Raw genomic sequence first — 19,641 nt, forward strand, 5'->3', positions numbered from 1 at the left:
ATGGTCATACTCTTGAGATACTCTTATTTTCTCTCATTTACTTTCTCTTTGTTTGAACGAAGCGCAGAACAGTTTAATAATAAAATGTTACATTACAATTTCAGTGTCGCAAAAAAATTGCAATTTATTGCATATAAAAAATAATTTTTTTTGATAAAAATTGCCAATAGTTATAGTGACAAGTTATAAACAAATTAATAATTAATTATTAATAATATTAAAAAAAAAAAAAAAAAAAAAAAAAAAAAAACAAGAGGTGATTATTTATGGAAATCAAAATATTATTTATTTTTTATAAAATATTTTTTGTCTCACTTATGTCATACAGGTAGCTTTATATTGTTATGAAAATAGTAATATAAGATTATAAAATTGGAAGACTCCTTTGAACGAATTTGACTCGTATCGGTTGACCTGGTCTAATTATAATATCTTGAAGAAGTTTAATATTTTGAAATGAGTCCAGTGTTTCCATGTCAAAATTAAAAAGTAGATTTGCAACAAGAACTTTTATTTCCATCATGGCAAATTTCTGACCTAAAAAAAAATTCAATTATTTCTAAAAATTATAATGAAAAAAAAAAAAAAAAAAATTAAAAATTAAAAAAAAAATTAAAAATTATAATTATAATTATAATGCTTTTAATATTCATTTATTACCTAAGATGTTTAATAAAGCATTAATAAAAAAAAAAAAATTAAAATTTTAATTGAAATTTAGTTTTAAATTCATTTTTATTAGAAAATTCTACGAGAATTAAATTATTGAAATACAAAAACTAAAAATTTATTGAATAATTGATAACTTCTTAAAATTGAATAATTCAGATAAAAAATTTTATAAACAAATTTTTAAATATTTGAATTATTTCGAACAATTTTAATAGTTTTTATGAAAAAAATTCATTTTTTTGAGTAATTCGACTAAAATTGTATCTAAAATAATTGAAAATCAGCGATGAATTTTATTATTTATGAAAAAGTGGAATTATTACGAAAAAATATATTAAAAAAATTGTAAATAATTGAATTTTTGTGAAATTTTTATTATTTGTGAAAATAAAATAATGACTTCGTAGAATTATATGAAAATTTATTGAAATATAATTGAAATTTTGATCCAGAATTTTATTAAAATTTTTGAAAATAATTGAATTTCTGCGAAGAATTTTATTACGTTTGAAACCAATTGAAACTTGAAAATAATTAAATTTTTCCAAAAATAAAAAAAAACCTTTTCAAAATTCAATATTTCTAAAAAATTCATACTATAATGCTTTTAATATTCAATTATTATCTAAGATGTTCAATAAAGCAGTAATAAAAAAAAAAAAAAAAAAAAATTATATGAAATTTTAACTGTTTATTTTTAAATTAATTTTTATTGCAAATTTCTACAAGAATTCAATTATTCAAATCCAAAAATAAATAGTTTATTGAATAATTGAATATTTTTTGAAATTAAATTCTTCTGAAGAATTTTATAAACAAATTTTTAAATAATTGAATTAATAATTAATTAATTTTTTTTTAATAATTGAATTCTTTCAATAAAGTTTAATAAAATTTTTAAGAATAATTACATTTTTTGAGAAATTAGATTAAAATTGTATGAAAAATAATTGAAATTCTGCTATGAGTTTTATTATTTATAAAAATAGGGAGTAGGATTTAAATTCAAAAATGAATTTTATTTTTTTTTTACAAAAAAAAGAATTTTTGAAAAGAATTTTAGTATTTATAAAAAAAATTGAATCTCTGTAAAAATTTTATTTCTTATCCGCAGATAATATTGAATTATTGCGAAGAAATTTATAACGAATTTCAAAGTAATTGAACACCCTGTGAAATTTTTATTATTTATTAATTAAATGTTTGCGTAGAATTTATTCAAATTTTTTTTTTTGTAAATAATTGAATTCATTGGAAAATTTTATTAAAATATTAGATATTGAAAATCATTGAATTGAGGAAATTTTTTGAAAATAATTAAAACTTATGAAAAAAAAAAATAATAAAAAAAATACAAATAAATAAAAAAAAAAAATTTTTTTTGAAATTATTAGAATTTTGAAGAAGAATTTTATTATATTCATAAAAAAGATTTGAAATTTTTTCTGAGCGATTTTTGATTGTAAATTCTGTAATATTGTTACCTATACAATTTCGAGGACCGGCACTAAATGGAACATAGGAAAATGAATGTCTTCTTTGTACATTTTCCGGTAAAAATCGATTTGGATCAAAAACAAGTGGATCTGGCCAAAAATTTTCATCTCGATGAAGATCAAATATATGCAAGTGAATATTTGTTCCAGCTGGGGCTAGATAATTTTCTAAAAATTCAAAATTTAAAGATAAAATTCGCATAAATGTAGAAATATTAACAAAACATATAATTTTTTATTTGCACCAAAGTATTTTTTAAAATTTCTAATATTGATTTTGATCTCAAGATAAAATTCAAAAAAAAAAATTCCCAACTTACTGAGTTGAAGATCTTCATGAAGAACTCGTGCTATACCAGGAACACCTGGAAATAAACGAAGTGCTTCTTTCACACAACGATCGAGATATGTAAATTGATTAATTTCCTTCATGCCAATTTTTCCGCAACATTCATTGAAAATTTCACAAACTTCCTGTCTTGCTATTTTCTGAAAAGAAAAAAAAGTTTTTTTTTTTTTTTTTTTTTTTTTGATAAAATTAATTTTAGGATAATTTTGGAATAATTTTTTGTTTAATACAGAATAATTTTAATACTAAGTTATACAGTTTAGAATTAATTTTAAAAAAATTGATATTTCATAGGTACCTGGATTTCTTTATGTTCAGCTAAAAGTAATATTGTAAAACAAGTCCCCATTGCTGTTGTATCATGACCCTAAAGTCAAGAAACATTTTTTGATTTAGAAACTAGGGGTTTCATTATGACTCACTCACTCACTTTTTAAAATAAAATTAGCAATTTTAAAAATAATAGAAGGCAAAAATTTTTAATTCAAATTTTTTTTTTTAAATGAAATATAAATTGGAATATATAGTTTTAATATTATTACAATAATAATAATAATATATTCTGACGTAGGGAATTCAGGGAAATTAAAGTTAAATTTTTAAAATTCCTAAGAAAATTCTGAATTTTTGTGTCTTTTTTGTTTGATTCATAAACTATAAAATTAACACGAATTCTAATACAAAACCTTCATTTTTTTCAATTTTTGACAAAAATTTCGTTTTCAATAACTCAAATCTTGAACAACTATCATAAAATAAATAAATTATTTAATGACTAAATTTATTTAAATATTTCAAAATTAATTCAATTTTAAAAGAGTTCCGTTTACAATTTTCATAAATAAATGAATTTCAAATGGTTTCTATTAATATTTTTATAAAATTTCAATGTTGAATGAATTTAATTAAAAATTTTAATGAACTTAGATTTTTGAAAAATTTTAATAATTCAAAATCTTCTAAAATTAGTTAAATTTGTCAATATATTTAATTAATTATTAAAAATAATGGATTTATAGAAGAGTTTTAGTCAAAAACACTAAAAAAAAATTGAATTTTGAAGAAGTTACGAATGATTGTACAAATTCAATGACATATTTTCGAAAGTGATAAAATTCTTATTACAAAATTCAATTATGTTCAAAATTTACAAAAAAAATCTCGACAAAATCCTAATTATTATCTTTATAAATAAAAAAATTCTTCAAAATTTAATTATATTTTCAAAAAATTTTAATAAAATTCTCGTCAAAATTTCAATTATTTTCAAAAAATTTCCTCATTTCAATGATTCTCAATATGCAGGTACTATTTTAATAAAATAGAAAGGAATTTAATTATTTAAAAATAATTTTAATAAAATTGTACGCAAACATTTAATTATTTTCAGAAATAATAAAAATTTCACAGGAATTTAAATATTTACAAATTTATTATAAGTTTCTTCTCAATAATTCAATTATTTTCGTAAATAAAATTTTTTACATGGATTCAATTATTTTCATAAATAATAAAACTCATCGCAGAATTTCAATTATTTTTAATACAATTTTAATTTCAATCCTATTGAAATTAGTTGAATTTTTTAATATGTATTTAATATTATTTCCAAAAATTTTAAGGCAATTCTTAGAAGGAAATCAATTATCTTTGATAAATATCAAAATTCTTCCTAGAAATTCAATTGTTTTCAAGAATTTTAATAAAATTCTTTGCAAAATTCAATTATTTTCATAAATAACAATATTAATCACGAGAATAAAATTCTTTTCAGAAATTCAATTATTTGCAAAAATTAAAAAAAAAAATTCTCATCATGATTTCAATTATCTTTATAAACTGCAAGATTTTACGTTGAAATTATTCAATTATTTAAAAAAATTTTAATAAAATTCTACGAAAATATTTAATTATTTTCATAAATGATAAAAATTTACCAGAATTTCAAATTATTTACAAATTTTTTATAAATTTTTTCGCAATAATTCAATTATTTTCATAAATTGTAAATTTTTTTTACAGAGATTCAATTATTTTCATAAATTAATAAAAATCATCATAGAATTTTAATTATTTTCATGAATTAATTAAACTCATCATAGAATTTCAATTATTTTCATATAAATTAATTAAACTTATCATAGAATTTCAATTATTTTTGATATAATTTAAATCGTATTCCTCTAAAAATGTAATAATTAATGTTAAAATTTTTATTAAAATTCGTCAAAAGAATTCAATTGTTTAAAAATTAGTTGATAAAATTCTCTGTGAGAATTTAATTTTCACAAACATTTTCCATTATTCAATAAATTAGATATTTTTGAATTTTAATAATTGAATTTTTGTAGAATTTTCTAATAAAAATTTATTTATAAATGAATTTCCGAATAATCGATTTATTATTTTATAAAATAATTTATTCAAACCCGTTTATGATTAAATAAATAAATAATTAATTCTTTTGAGAAATTTTACTACTTGTAATTTCCTCTATAAATGTAACGATTCTAAAAACTTTTATTAAATTAAATTATTATTTATTAAATTAAATATTAATATTAAATATTTTCAATTTTAAAATAAATGTATTGAAAATCATCGAATTGTTGCAAAGAATTTTATCGAAAAAGTTTGATAATAATAGAATTCCTTCAAAGAATTTTATTATTTAGAAAAATAACTGAATTCACGCGAAGAATTTTATTAAAATTTTTAAAAATTCTAATTAAATTCGTTTGAAGAATTTCTTTGAATTTTTCTTAAACTAATGGAATTTCTTTAATAATTTTAATTGAAAATTTTATTTTTATAAATTAATAAAAACTTATCATAGAATTTCAATTATTTTTCATACAATTTTAATCATCATTTGTTGATAAAATTCTTTATGAGAATTTAATTTTAACAAACATTTTTCATTATTCAGCAAATTATATATTTTTGAATTTTAATAATTGAATTTTCGTAGAATTTTCTAATAAAAATTGATTTAAAAATGAATTTCCAAATAATCGATTTATTATTTATTAAAATATAATTTATTCAAACCCGTTCATGATTAAATAAATAAATAAACAAAACAAAATTAATTCTTTTGAGAAATTTTACTACTTGTAATTCCTCTAAATATGTAATGATTCTAAAAAATTTTATTAAAATTCGCTAAAAGAATTTAATTATTTAAAAATTTGTTAATAAAATTCTCTATAAGAATTAAATTTTAAGAAACATTCAATTATTCAAGAAATAATTTACTTTTGTATTTAAATAATTAAATTCTCATAGAATTTTCTAATAAAAATTGATTTGAAAATGAATTTTTGTTTAAATTTCAGATAATAGAGTATGAAAATAATTTTTAAGAATTTACAGTAACAATATTCTTATAATATAAAATAATTAGTTTATCACTCGATCATCTTTAATCTTTAATTATCTTTGATTATCTTTAAGAATTTTATTCTCGCGATTAATATTGTTATTTATGAAAATAATTGAATTTTGCAAAGAATTTTAATTAAATTTCTTTATTTTTAATATTTTTAAATTTGATTAATATTCAAAAAGGTTTGAATTTAAAACTTTTCAAAATCTTAAATCCTATTAAAAAAATAATAATAATTAAATATTTACCGTATTATTATAAAAAATTATTTCCTCACCTCAAAGACAAATGTATCCACTTCTTCTCTAATAGCAACATCATCAACGTCAGGATTTTTTTCCGCAGCTTTTATCAGAATATCAAGCAGTGCCATTTTATATTCTATAAATATAATTCGAATTATTTTCAATTTTTTTAAAAAATCCAATGACAAAAAAATAATATTCATATATTTACCCGAATTTTTAGCATCTGCAAAAGATTTATCATCATTCATTCTCGAAATACGTTCTTTATCTTTTTTTCGATTTTTAATAATCTTCAAAACAAAATAATTAATTTTAATCTAGTTGAAGAATTTAAAAAAAAAACTATAAAGTAAAAATATTAGTTTAAAAAAATTTCAAAAATGAAAATTTCCAAATTCTTACTTGATTAGAAAATCCATGTAGTATATTAATTAATTTTTGTTGCTTCATTCCCGTTGGAGTAATGTTAAAAATTTTATTTAAATGAAGCCATGGTCTTAAAGCTCTTGCATAAAAAAAATTAAGCTTATTAGGTAATTCGTAATTTTTGTTTGTTTAAATTTGCAAAAATTGATTTTTTAACTAAATTATTATTTTTGAAATAATCTTTTTTACCGAAAAAATAAATTGTCAGAAATTTGTCGAATTGCCGATCCATATAAATTTCTTGTACTTTTTTCATCTAATGTTGTGCCCATTGCTGTTTCTGTTAAAATGATAAAAATTATTTTTTATTTTGGATCCCTCGAAGTTTCGAAATGTACATAGTATTATTTTTTTTATTATTTTCTTACCTAAAATTGAATTTAACGTACATTCGGTGAAAATTGGTACAATATTCTGAATCACTTCTTCGCCTTGTTGTTTTAGTCGGTTTATTAAAATTTCCCCCTGCTTGTTAAAGACGTGAATGAAACCTCGTAAAATTTCAAAATGAAAAGCTGGTGTCAACAATTTTCTTCGTCTTTGCCACTTGATACCTAAAAAAAAAAATTCTTTTGTAATAAAATCTATATTCGTTTTTTTAATTTTTTTCTACTTAGTAAATTTTGATAGATTTTAATTTTAAAAAAAAAATTTTTTTTTTAAAATTAATATTAAAATTTACACGATTTTTGTTTCTGAAAATATTCTTACCCGAACTGGTGAGTAATCCAGATCCTAACCAAGGATGTAAAAATTTATACAACATACTTTTTTCTGTATGTTTAAAACTACTGAGCAATATCTGAAAATAAGTAAAATTTTCAAAATAGGTGAAAAATTAAAAAAAAAAAAATTATATAGTTTACCTGAACATCGTCTGGATGGTAAATACTTATAACTGGAGTGCTTCCAAGCCAAACTTTATTGATTGGATAATACGTCGCGTTAATTTTTCTGTGAGCTATCCATAATTCATCTAGAAATAATTTGAAAATATAGATAAAAATAATTTCTGGAACATACACTTGTTTAATTCTCTTCTGTTAACAACACACGAACAATTTTTTTCGAAACTGAAAATTCTAATGAAAGTAAAATTTTATCAAAACTGAGAGTTTAAATTTTACCTGTTGGTACCATGTAACCAAAGACGCTACCAAAAATTGGTAGATTTTTGGGTCCTGGAATTTTGTTAATGAGTCTTCCACATTTTCCATAATGTACAGTTAGATGATAGATAGTTAGTAGTCCGAAAATTAGGATTAAAAAGAATAGTATCATATTTAAAAAAAAAATGTCGATTATGAATTTGTGGTGCTAGTATAGATGCAGCAAGAAAACAGAAAGTAGGAATTAGTTCTCTTTTATATACTTCGCACTCTATTTCAGTGATATAAATGTATCTAATTTGTTTTTACCTTTCGCAGATGTTTATATGCTAAATTCTCAAAATTGCTCTTGACTTTAGATTATCATTATAAATTCACCTTGTACTATTTCAAAATTCGGTGGAAGCTAATTACAGTCCTAGTCTTATAATCACGTTGAGATTCTTACCACTTATCTCAAACAATGTTGCGAAATTAAATAAAAGTTTGTCTTGTTCCATTGTACTAATATTCAGCATTTACTGAATTTTGTTTTTGCGAATAAATATATTTAAATATTTTTAAATAAAATTACCAATTTTAAAAATAATAGAATTTGAAAACTTTCTAATTCAAATTTTTGTTGAAAACACTAAAAAAATTCAATTTTGGAGAAATTATAAATAATTGCAGAAATTCAACTATTTAAAAAAAATAAATAAATAAAATTCAACTATGTACAAAATTTGAAAAAAAAATTTTGTAAAAATCCCAATTATCTTTATAAGTAACAAAATTCTTCTCCAAACTTGAATTATTTTCCTAAATGTCAAAAAAATTCTTGTCCTAATATCAATGTTATTTTCAAAAATAAAATGCATTTTTCTAATTTCAATGATTTTCAATATCTACTATTTTAATAAAATTTCCCCCAAAAAATACTTTTATAAGTATTGTTTAATTTAAAAAATGTTTGAATTCGAAAGTTTTGAATGTCTTAATTCCTGTGGAAAATCCTTGTTCCAAAAATAAGATTTAAAAAATAGGAATTTTGCAAATATTTTTCTTCTTTTTCTAAAACAAAAAAATAATTTTCTTAAAAAAATTGTGATTCATAAACAAAAATAATGCAAAATAAATTGCATTATTATTAACTTTTTTTTATAATTTTTCTTTTCAAATATTTTCAATTTTAAAATTATTATATTGAAAATCATCGAATTGTTGCAAAGAATTTTATTAAAAAAATTTGATGATAATAGAATTCCTTCAAAGAATTTTATTATTTAGGAAAATAACTGAAATTCTCACAAAGAATTTTATTAAAAATTTTTTAAAATCCTAATTAAATTCTTTTCAAGAATTTCTTTGAATTTTTTTTTTTTTTTTGAAACTAATGGAGTTTCTTTAAATAATTTTAATTGAAAATTTTGAAAGCATTTGAATTTTATGAAGAAGAATTTTATTAAAAGTGTATTGAAAATAATTGAATTCTTGCGGAGAATTTTACTAATATTTATAAAAATTGTTTCAAAGAATTTATTAAAATTTTTTGGACATAATTGAAATTTATGGAAATATTAAAAAATATTTGAATTCATCCGAGGAATTCAATTTAAATTGTTTTAAGGGCATTTGAACCTTGATGACGTTTCAGTTTGTGCAAAGCATGTGTGACGTCATCAAGTTTCAAATACCCTTAAAAATAGATTTCAGTTAAAATTTAAGATTATAATTGAATTTTAAAAGCATTAAGAGCGTAAATTTTTAGAAATAATTGAATTTTAAAAAGGTTTCAGATTAAAATCTTTGAAAATTTGAATTTCTCATATTTTTAACTAAAAATTCTGTGGAATTAATTTTTTTTTTGAGAAATTTTTGAAATTATTTATACAGTTTTTATTTTCTAATATATATATTTAATTGAAGAATTTACGAATAATTAAAAATTTTGTAAAATTGAATTATAAATAAATATGAATTTGTAAATTCTTAAAGAACTTTTTTAAAAATTATTAAAAATAATTGATTTATAGTAGATATATGTTTAGTTAAAAACACAAAAAGAAATTTAATTTTGTTAAAGTTACAAATTATTGCAAAAATTCAATTATTTTCAAAAGTTTTCTTCGCAAAAATTCAATATTGTTTAAAAGGGGGCGCATAATGATTATTCCTCAAATTTCAATTTCCTAATGTTCAAAACATCGAAATTCTTATCATCGAAACATCATTTCGCATAATTTTTAGTTTTCGAAATTTCATTCAACATAATTTTTAATTTATCGATTTATTCTTTATCCTATTATTTAAATAGTCGAATTGTTTTTTAATATAATTTTTAATATGTCGAAAATTTTTTTGACATACATTTTGTTTTTCCGAATGACTATTTGTCATAATTTAATAATCCTCCGAATTGCCATTTGACATAATTTTCAAACCTTCGAAATATTATATTACATTATAACTTTCTTTTATCGAAATTTTATTTGTCATAATGTTCATTTACTCGAATTATCAAGTGCCATAAAGCGCATTTACTCGAATTCTCATGTGACATAACCTTCAAATCTTCGAAATGTCATATTTAAGAAATTTCATTTATCGAAATTTTATTTGTCATAATGTTCATTTACTCGAATTATCAAGTGACATAAAACGCATTTACTCGAATTCTCATGTGACATAACCTTCAAATCTTCGAAATGTCATATTTAAGAAATTTCATTTATCGAAATTTTATTTGTCATAATGTTCATTTACTCGAATTATCAAGTGACATAAAACGCATTTACTCGAATTCTCATGTGACATAACCTTCAAATCTTCGAAATGTCATATTTAAGAAATTTCATTTATCGAAATTTTATTTGTCATAATGTTCATTTACTCGAATTATCAAGTGACATAAAACGCATTTACTCGAATTCTCATGTGACATAACCTTCAAATCTTCGAAATGTCATATTTAAGAAATTTCATTTATCGAAATTTTATTTGTCATAATGTTTATTTACTCGAATTATCAAGTGACATAAAACGCATTTACTCGAATTCTCATGTGACATAACCTTCAAATCTTCGAAATGTCATATTTAAGAAATTTCATTTATCGAAATTTTATTTGTCATAATGTTCATTTACTCGAATTATCAAGTGACATAAAACGCATTTACTCGAATTCTCATGAGACATAACCTTTAAATCTACGGAATGTCATATTTCAGAAATTTTAATTTATAGAAATTTTATTTGTCATAATTTTCATTTATTCGAATAACCATTTAACATGCATTTAACATAAAATTTATTTGTCCGAAATTCCATTTGACATAATTTTCAACATCCGAATTACCAAGAAATTTACCAAAGTTTTATGTATAAAAATTAAGGTCCTAAAAATAGCGGAAGAATAAATAAAGATTTAGATATACATTACCGAAAGTTGATAATAATACGTGATAGGGAATTAAAAACAAAGAGACAAGAAATAAGCAAATTTTTTATATGCCCAGATAACAATCGTGCGTCGCATTTAAACGCATGTTTCTTGCACTAACTGCGACTTACCAGATGAGTCAGTTCATATACGCATCTTACTATCGTCTGTGACGCTGGTAATAATGCGAGTGTTGTGAACTGCATTTCGTAAGCGCCTGTGATACAAAATGATAAGCATGTTCCGTTCACAAGTGCGACTCGCTAGAAGAGTCAATCCATACGCATTTTACCATCCACAGTGCGAATGCTGTGAATGCGTGTGCAGTGAACTGCACTTAATACGCACGCAATTAATGATGCGCAACCACCCGTATCGGCAATCACACATTTTATAATGGCGACAGCATTGTTTGTGGTGTGTTATCAAAATAAGTTTTTATTGTGATTTCATTTTTTATTGTTTTTTATTGCGATATTATTGTGAGGAATTATTGTGGATTTAATTTTTAGTACTGCAGCAAAATAAGAAAGTTAAATTTAATTTGTTTAAAGTACATATATATTTTTGTTGTATTAGATATAACCTCAAAAAAAGAATTTGGAAGTTTTTAACAATTTCAATTCCAAAATTGTACTGAAATATTAAATTAAAATCGTTTTTATAAATAACATTTTAATTTAAAAAAAATTACTAATGTCAATAATCTTTTCTTTTTATTTAATTCAAATAAGGCTGAAGTATAAATATAATTTATTCGCATTATACCGTCACGCATGTGCCCATCACAATATGCGACAGTTATGGATCGCATATGATGACGCATCTGAGTGGTCCAGTGAACGCGCATAGTGCGGATAAATCGGCACGCGTGCAGATGATATTAGTAGCACACAACGCGCATTTTGTTATCTGGGTGAATAAGTAAATTAACACTGAAATATGATTATTTATATACCCGCACACGAATTATCAAACTTAATCGGAATTATTAATTCTAATTAATTCGATTATAGATTAAATTAAATTATTGTAAATATTAATATAAATAAGTATTAATTTAAAGAATACACTTTAACTTTACATAATTACTAAACAAATTATACTATTGAGGTAAACTTCACTCGTATAGGTTCCGCTGGAGTGATAACCAAGTCCTGAATAAGTTTAATTTCATTTGTTATGGCATTCGTGGACATTTTAAAATTTTCCAATAAATGCGATATCAACACCTTTAGTTCTAATGTTGCGAATTTTTGTCCTAAAACAGAAAACGAAAGTTGGTTGCCGGATTCACAATTAACTGCTATTAAATTTTTATAAATATACTGCTAACCTATACAATTACGAGAACCTGCGCTAAATGGCACATAAGCAAACGGATGTCTATTTTGTACATTATTTGGTAAAAATCTATCTGGATCAAAAACAAGTGGATTAGGCCAATAATTTGGATCTCTATGTAAATCGAAAATGTGAATATTAATCATAGATCCTGCAGGAATTAGATAATTTTCTAAAAAAAGAGAATTAGAACGTTAAGACATATAATTTTTGGAAGATTGCTTCCTTTTACTATGTGGAAGGTAGTTATTTAGTTTTATGAAATTGAATAAATATCCTACTTAATTGTTGATCTTCAGTCACTGCTCGACCAATGGTCGCAACACTTGGATACAAACGTAAACTTTCTTTTACACATCTATCAAGATAGTCTAAAGAATTAATTTCTTTTATTCCTATTTTGCCATTGGATTTTTTGAATAGTTCCGTTACTTCCTTTCTGGCTAGATCCTAAAATATAAAAAAATTAGTTTTCCAAAAAGAATATGTAAATTAAAATTTAGGAATATATCAAAGAACTCCAATTTGTATTCGTTGGGATAATTATATTTATACCTGAATTTCTGGATGTTCCGCCAAAAGAGCGACTGTGAAAATAAAAGCCATTGCCGTGGTGTCATGACCCTAAATTGAGAAAAGATAAAAAAATTCTAAAAATATAACTAAAAAAGAAAAAAAAAATCCGATGGAGCAATAGCAATTTTTTGCTATACTAACTTCAAAGACAAATGTATCAACTTCCTCTCTAATTCCATCGTCGTCTATTTCATTCTCTTCTGCAGATTTTATCAGAATATCTAACATCGCCGTTCGTTTTTTGCGAACTGTAATCAGAATTTTTCTATATTTTTTAAAAAATCTTGGAAATAGCTTACAATCTGGATTTTAGAATACATACTACCAACATCGTCCTCCACGTGACCGTTCTTCTTTAAACTATCTTCTTTTCCGTTTAAATTACTTTTTAGGTACTTCCTCCGCTCCTCAATAATCTAACAAAATAATAAATTTGAGATGTGTTAAAAAATTAAGATATCGACAAATCCTTGTTTGACGATATATTTGATAAAAATACAATACATACTTTTGTTGTAAAATCATGTAATGTCTTTAAACATTTCTTCTGAATCTGTCCTTTCGGTGATAAACTAAATATCCAATCAATGTGAAACCATGGTTTAGGTGTTCTGTAAAAAAGTTATTATCAACAAATATTGTTTTGTGAAAAATCAAATTATATGTGTATACAATGGGGAGCAAAGGAACAAGAGTCAAATTTTGAAAAATTTAATTTACACTCACCTGTAAAAAAGAATACTACCTAATTCCCGAATGGCATTTGCATACTGTTTTTCATCGCCTACTTTGTCCAATTGTATACCCATTGCAGTCTCTATTGGGTAAAGTAGATAAAAATGGAAAATTTATTATTAACTTTTTTTTTAGGTATAGTATTTAAAGTGCGGGCTTCACAGTCTGACCCCTATTTCCCTAAAAGTCTCCTTTTTTTAATTTTGGCCCCTAAACGTACCCTATTTTCAAAATTTCCCCCAAATTTCCCCTATTATTTTCTTTTATCTTTTAATGATGAATTCACACAAAATTTAGCTTCGTAAACTATGAAACTGACACTAATTCTAATACAAAACCTTCAAAAAAAATTTTCTATTTCTGACAAGAATGAATTTTTTCATATTATTTAATTATTACAAAAGTTTTAAAGCAATTATCTCGATAAATAACAAAATTCTTCACAAAAATTCAATAATTTTTAAGAATTTTAATAAAATTCTTTACAAAATTCAATTAACTTTACAAATAGCAAAATTTTTCGGCAAAAATTTAATTATTTTCATCGCAAAATTCCAAATACTTTTAATACAATTTTTAATAAATTCCTTGAAAAATGCAATTATTATTAAAAATTTTATTAAAACTTGAGAAAGGAATTCAATTTTAAGAAACATTTAATTATTCAAATAAAACAATAAAATTCGTTGCAATAATTCAATTATTTTGATAAATGTCAAAAATTCATCGCAAGAATTTAATTTTTTTTTAAAAGTAATTAAATACAATTATGTTGAAAAATTTTAAGAAAATTCGTTTTAAAAATTCAATTATTTTCATAAATAATAAAAGTTTTAAAGAAATTTAATTATTTAAAAAGTTTTTATCAAAATATTCTTAAGAATTCAATTATTTTTACAAATTATAAAAATCCCAGAAATTCAATTATTTTAAAAAATTTTAATAAAATTCTATGTGAAAATTCAATTATTTTCATAATTTTTCCCTTAAAATAAATTATTCTAAGGAATTTTAATAAAATTCTTTTCTAAAATTCAATTATTTTGATAAATATCAAAACTTCATCGCAAGAATTCAATTCTTTTAAAAAGTAATTAAATAAAATTATGTTGAAAAATTTTAAGAAAATTCGTTTTAAAAATTCAATTATTTTCATAAATAATAAAAGTTTTAAGGAAATTTAATTATTTAAAAAGTTTTTATCAAAATATTCTTTAAGAATTCAATTATTTTTAAAAATTATAAAAATCCCAGAAATTCAATTATTTTTAAAAATTTTAATAAAATTCTATGTGAAAATTCAATTATTTTCATAATTTTTCCCATAAAATAAATTATTCTAAGGAATTTTAATAAAATTCTTTTCTAAAATTCAATTATTTTGATAAATATCAAAAATTCATCGCAAGAATTCAATTCTTTTAAAAAGTAATTAAATAAAATTATGTTGAAAAATTTTAATAAAATTCGTTTTAAAAATTCAATTATTTTCATAAATAATAAAAGTTTTAAGGAAATTTAATTATTTAAAAAGTTTTTATCAAAATATTCTTTAAGAATTCAATTATTTTTACAAATTATAAAAATGCCAGAAATTCAATTATTTTTAAAAATTTTATTATAAAACTTCTCTTAAAAATTTAATTTTTTAAAAAAATTTAAATAAAATTCTATGTGAAAATTCAATTATTTTTATAATTCTTCCCATAAAATAAATTATTCTAAGGAATTTTAATAAAATTCTTTTCTAAAATTCAATTATTTTGATAAATATCAAAAATTCATCGCGAAAATTTAATTCTTTTAAAAAGTAATTAAATACTTTGCAGAAATTAAATTATTTTCAAAATTTTTTTTAAATTCTCGTCAAGAATTTAATTATCTTTATAAATAGAGAAATAAACAGGGAAATTCTTCTCAAGAATTAAATTATTGTCAAAAATTTTTTAAAAATTCTTCTCAAGAAGTCAATTATTTTTAAAAATATTAATAAAATTCTTCTCATGAATTCAATTTTTTTCAAAAATTATTAATTAAAATCTTCTTAGGAATTCAATTTTTTTCAAATATTATTAATTTAATTCTTCTCAGGAATTCAATTATTTAAAAAAAAATTGAATAAAGTTCTTGAAAAAGTTTTCAATTATTTTCAAAAATTGTTATAAAATTTTTTAATATAATAAATTTCGTTAAAATTTTAATTAAATTCCTTAAGAGAAATTAAATATTTTCAAAAGTTATTAATAAAATTCTTCCTGTAAAATTTGATTTTTAAGAAACATTCAATATTATTTATTTTTGTATTAAAATAATTGATTTCTCGTAGAATTAATTTATTATTTTTCTTGCTTTTAACTAACAGTTCTGTAGAATTATTTTTTTTTTGAAAATGTTTAATTGAATAATAATTAATAATTAATTGTTCAGAATATTCTTTAGGGTCAGGGAAAAAGTGAAAGTTGTGTTTAAAAATCAGGGAAAAACCAGGGAAAAATGGAGTTAAATTTTTGTATGGCAACCCTGTATAAATAAATTATATTTTTATTTAATCAATTTTTATGGTGTCCCCTAAAAGTCCCCTATTTTTTAATTTTCAGTCCCCTATATACCCTAAAATACTTTTTAGGGGCACTGTGAAGCCTGAAAGTGGCATTCCGACAAAAGCTTGAAAATTATTACCACATATGATTTTTAAGGTATGTATTTTGAAGAGTGGAACAATATCCTTTGTAACACCTTCCTTTGATTTTAAACTCTCAACTAATTTTTGTGCATTCTCAACAAAAATATCAGTAAAATCTTGTAGAATATTGAAATGAAAGGCTGGAGTTAACATTTTTCGACGATGTTGCCATTTTGCACCTGCACTTGTTAGAAGACCAGTTCCCAACCAAGGTTGTAAAAAATTGTACATTAAATTTTTTTCAATGTTCGTAGTATTGGTGAGTAGCAACTGAAAAATTTGTTACATCTAATTTTTTGTTTTTGTATAGTGAATGGGGCGCATTATTATTCCCCAAATGTCATTTTACCGAACTGCACTTTTGCGAATACTCATTTTTGTGAAAAGCCAACTTTGTGAAATGTCACTTTTGCGAATTGTCATTTTTGAGAAATGTCATTTTTGCGAATTGTCACTTTTGCGAATCGACATTTTTACGAATTGTCAATTTTCCGAAAAGTCATTTTTGCGAATCGCCATTTTTACGAATTGTCAATTTTTCGAAAAGTCATTTTTGCGAATGGTCATTTTTGCGAAAATTCCTATAGTGAATATCGATATATGCATACAAGTTTACTATAGGAATTTTCGCAAATATGACAATTCGCAAAAATGACTTTTCGAAAAATTGACAATTCGTAAAAATGGCGATTCGCAAAAATGACTTTTCGAAAAATTGACAATTCGTAAAAATGTCCATTCGCAAAAATGACAATTCGTAAAAATAGATTTTCTCAAAAATGACAATTCGTATAAATAACATTACGCAAAAATGACACTTCGTAAAAATAACAATTCGAAAAAGTGCAGTTCGGTAAAAAGACATTTCGGAAAAATGACATTTGGGGAATAATCATGCGTTCCTAGTGAATCCGGCTAGGTGCTAATAAGCACGTGTTTTGTGATTCTCTTAAATTGTTTACATGATCTAATTATAAAAATCCAAGGGGTTTTACTAGCGCTGTCAACAATGCTACTATAATGTAATCATTAAAGGATATAAATTAGTCAAAAAAGTTACACCAAGATCTTTAATTATATTTACTTTTTTCTCAAATAACCTGAACTATTCATATATTGATTTATAATTTCCTGGTAGAGCTATACTAGGTGCAATTCTTTATTTACCACATTCAAATTCATAGAATTAATTATTTTTGTATAAAAGGGTTTGTCCCGTCTATAAATAAATAAAACAAATTAATTGTTGCAAGAATGATTAGTTCTTGCTTTATATTAACCATCCCATAAGGAAACGATTGAATATGCAAATTAGGTAGAGAGACATATTCATATGTATAAATATGAAATACTAATGGATAATGGAATTCAAATTAATTTTTAAAAGTTAAATTCTTTATTTAATGATATTCGAAAAATACCCTAATAATTTTTTTCAATAATTCTAAACAGCAAACGAATTGTAAACATTTATTTTTTACGCGACTATTAGTTTACTTATAATCTTATATTTGAATCATCTTTATAAATTTTAGAAAGATTCGAAATTCCTAATTAGGGTTGCTAAAGACCCCACGGGGATTTTATTATTTTAATTTAATTTAAATTTATTCTTTTTTAAAAAATAATGACCCCTAGCCAGCAATAAACAATTATTGTCAAACTTACTCTCACATCGTCTGGATGAAATACATTTATAACCGGAATGCTCGCCAACCATAGCCGCACAATTGGATAATATTGTGCATTCACTTTTCTCTGTGAAGTCCACAATTCGTCTAAAACAAATTTTTTCTAAAGAGTTTTTTTAAAGAGTTGACTTTTAAATTTAACTCATTATTAAATTACAGCATTTCATCAACTTTTAATAATTTTTTTAAAAATATTTACTAATAAATAATATATATCTGAAATTATTTTCTAATTAAAAATTCGACGATCTTACGACTTTGATATCTTTTAATATAATTTTTAAAAAAATTTTCATTACACAAAACCTTTATTATAATAACGATTATTGTTAATTAAAAAGTTAATTAGTTTTCAATTGGAAGGTAAATAAATTTTTAATATAAAAAAATTATATTACTTCGTTCCTCTACGGAATTAATAAAAGTAGCAAATAGTTAAAATATGGAAATAGCAGACTAGAACAATATTAAAAAAAAAAAAAACATTTCTATCATTGCATGTCACTAATAAGCAGAAAGATCTCTTAATAACTTCATTGAAAAAAGACTTAAAAACATTTTTCAATATTAATATTCGAACTCCTCTTCAAATGCTGAATCACTGTCACAAATATATCTCATTAATCAATTATTTAAAAAAAAAAATTTACATATCACAAAATTATGTAAATGAAATTTAGTTGAAAAAATAGACAATAGACAATGTAGATAAAATTATTGATATTTGTTTACACATATTAACTAATAATTTTTTTTTTTATTATTATTAATTAAATTAATAATAAAATTTAGTTTATGTTTTAATATCACCTTCGCCTACTGACTTTGTAACACTTTGTAAGTTTACTTTCCGCATTACGTATAGCAAAAACCGTATCGTTAAATTAAAGTAAGTAAAAAATAAATATTAAGAGATATTTTTCTTTTTTTCTAACTTGAAATAAGAAATAATATATAAAATAAAAAAAAAATGGATCTATTTAAATTGAAATTTGAAATAATAAACATACCATTAGGAAGATTATACTGTAGGACATTTCCAAAAATTGGAGTAATCCCTGGTCCTGGAATTAAATTAATAAGTTTTCCACATTTACCATAATGCGTGTGATAATGATAAATAATTAAAGCGAAAGCAATAAATAATAATAATACTGCAATCATTTTTCGAAAATACGAAAAGAAAAATTCACTAATCACTTTGACGAAAAATTGTTTATTTTCTTAGAGAGATGCTTATTTAGAGGGAAAAATATAATCAGAAAGAAAATTGATAGACAACTGATAAAGATTTAATTAAATTGTTGATCAATTCATTTTACATACGTTTATATATTTCATACTCCCTCTACTGAGATTTCGCCCATCCTATTGCTACTTCCACATTATACAATAGCTATCGTTTCTTAGATAAATTCTCATCTATATTACAGATTATGTTATTATTATTTAGTGATAACGTTTAGTAACGTTTTAAACTAAGGATTAAGTTAAATGTTCTTA

At 21.9% G+C, this 19,641-nt stretch overlaps 1 protein-coding gene across 1 annotated transcript; it reads right to left on the reverse strand.

Annotated features, from left to right (window-relative positions):
• Positions 1-260: 260 nt before the first annotated feature.
• LOC122503517 lies at positions 261-19,422 on the reverse strand. Its single transcript, XM_043614088.1, has 24 exons — positions 19,149-19,422; positions 18,116-18,225; positions 16,444-16,717; positions 13,756-13,846; positions 13,538-13,640; positions 13,352-13,445; positions 13,171-13,277; positions 13,009-13,077; positions 12,735-12,903; positions 12,446-12,625; positions 12,216-12,370; positions 11,241-11,372; positions 7,707-7,896; positions 7,446-7,555; positions 7,291-7,381; positions 6,948-7,133; positions 6,769-6,859; positions 6,556-6,658; positions 6,362-6,443; positions 6,183-6,286; positions 2,816-2,884; positions 2,489-2,657; positions 2,157-2,336; positions 261-537 (listed from the first exon to the last, which is right to left on the reverse strand). Exons 1-24 carry the CDS (start codon positions 19,300-19,302, stop codon positions 365-367), a joined length of 3,186 nt encoding a protein of 1,061 aa, XP_043470023.1. The 5' UTR covers positions 19,303-19,422; the 3' UTR covers positions 261-364.
• Positions 19,423-19,641: the final 219 nt, after the last annotated feature.

The sequence above is a fragment of the Leptopilina heterotoma genome, unplaced genomic scaffold, assembly GCF_015476425.1.
Source record: "Leptopilina heterotoma isolate Lh14 unplaced genomic scaffold, ASM1547642v1 Lhet_263, whole genome shotgun sequence".
Classification (NCBI taxonomy): domain Eukaryota; kingdom Metazoa; phylum Arthropoda; class Insecta; order Hymenoptera; family Figitidae; genus Leptopilina; species Leptopilina heterotoma.

What these genes read in the sequence shown, in the direction of transcription:
- LOC122503517 (XM_043614088.1), bottom strand. Translation starts at nt 19,302, where the DNA reads ATGATTGCAGTATTATTATTATTTATTGCTTTCGCTTTAATTATTTAT. An exon ending in CGGAACATCCAGAAATTCAG is followed by an intron (nt 12,904 to 13,008) that starts GTATAAATATAA and finishes TTTATATTTTAG; the next exon opens with GATCTAGCCAGAAAGGAAGT. An exon ending in TGCAGATGCTAAAAATTCGG is followed by an intron (nt 6,287 to 6,361) that starts GTAAATATATGA and finishes TTATATTTATAG; the next exon opens with AATATAAAATGGCACTGCTT.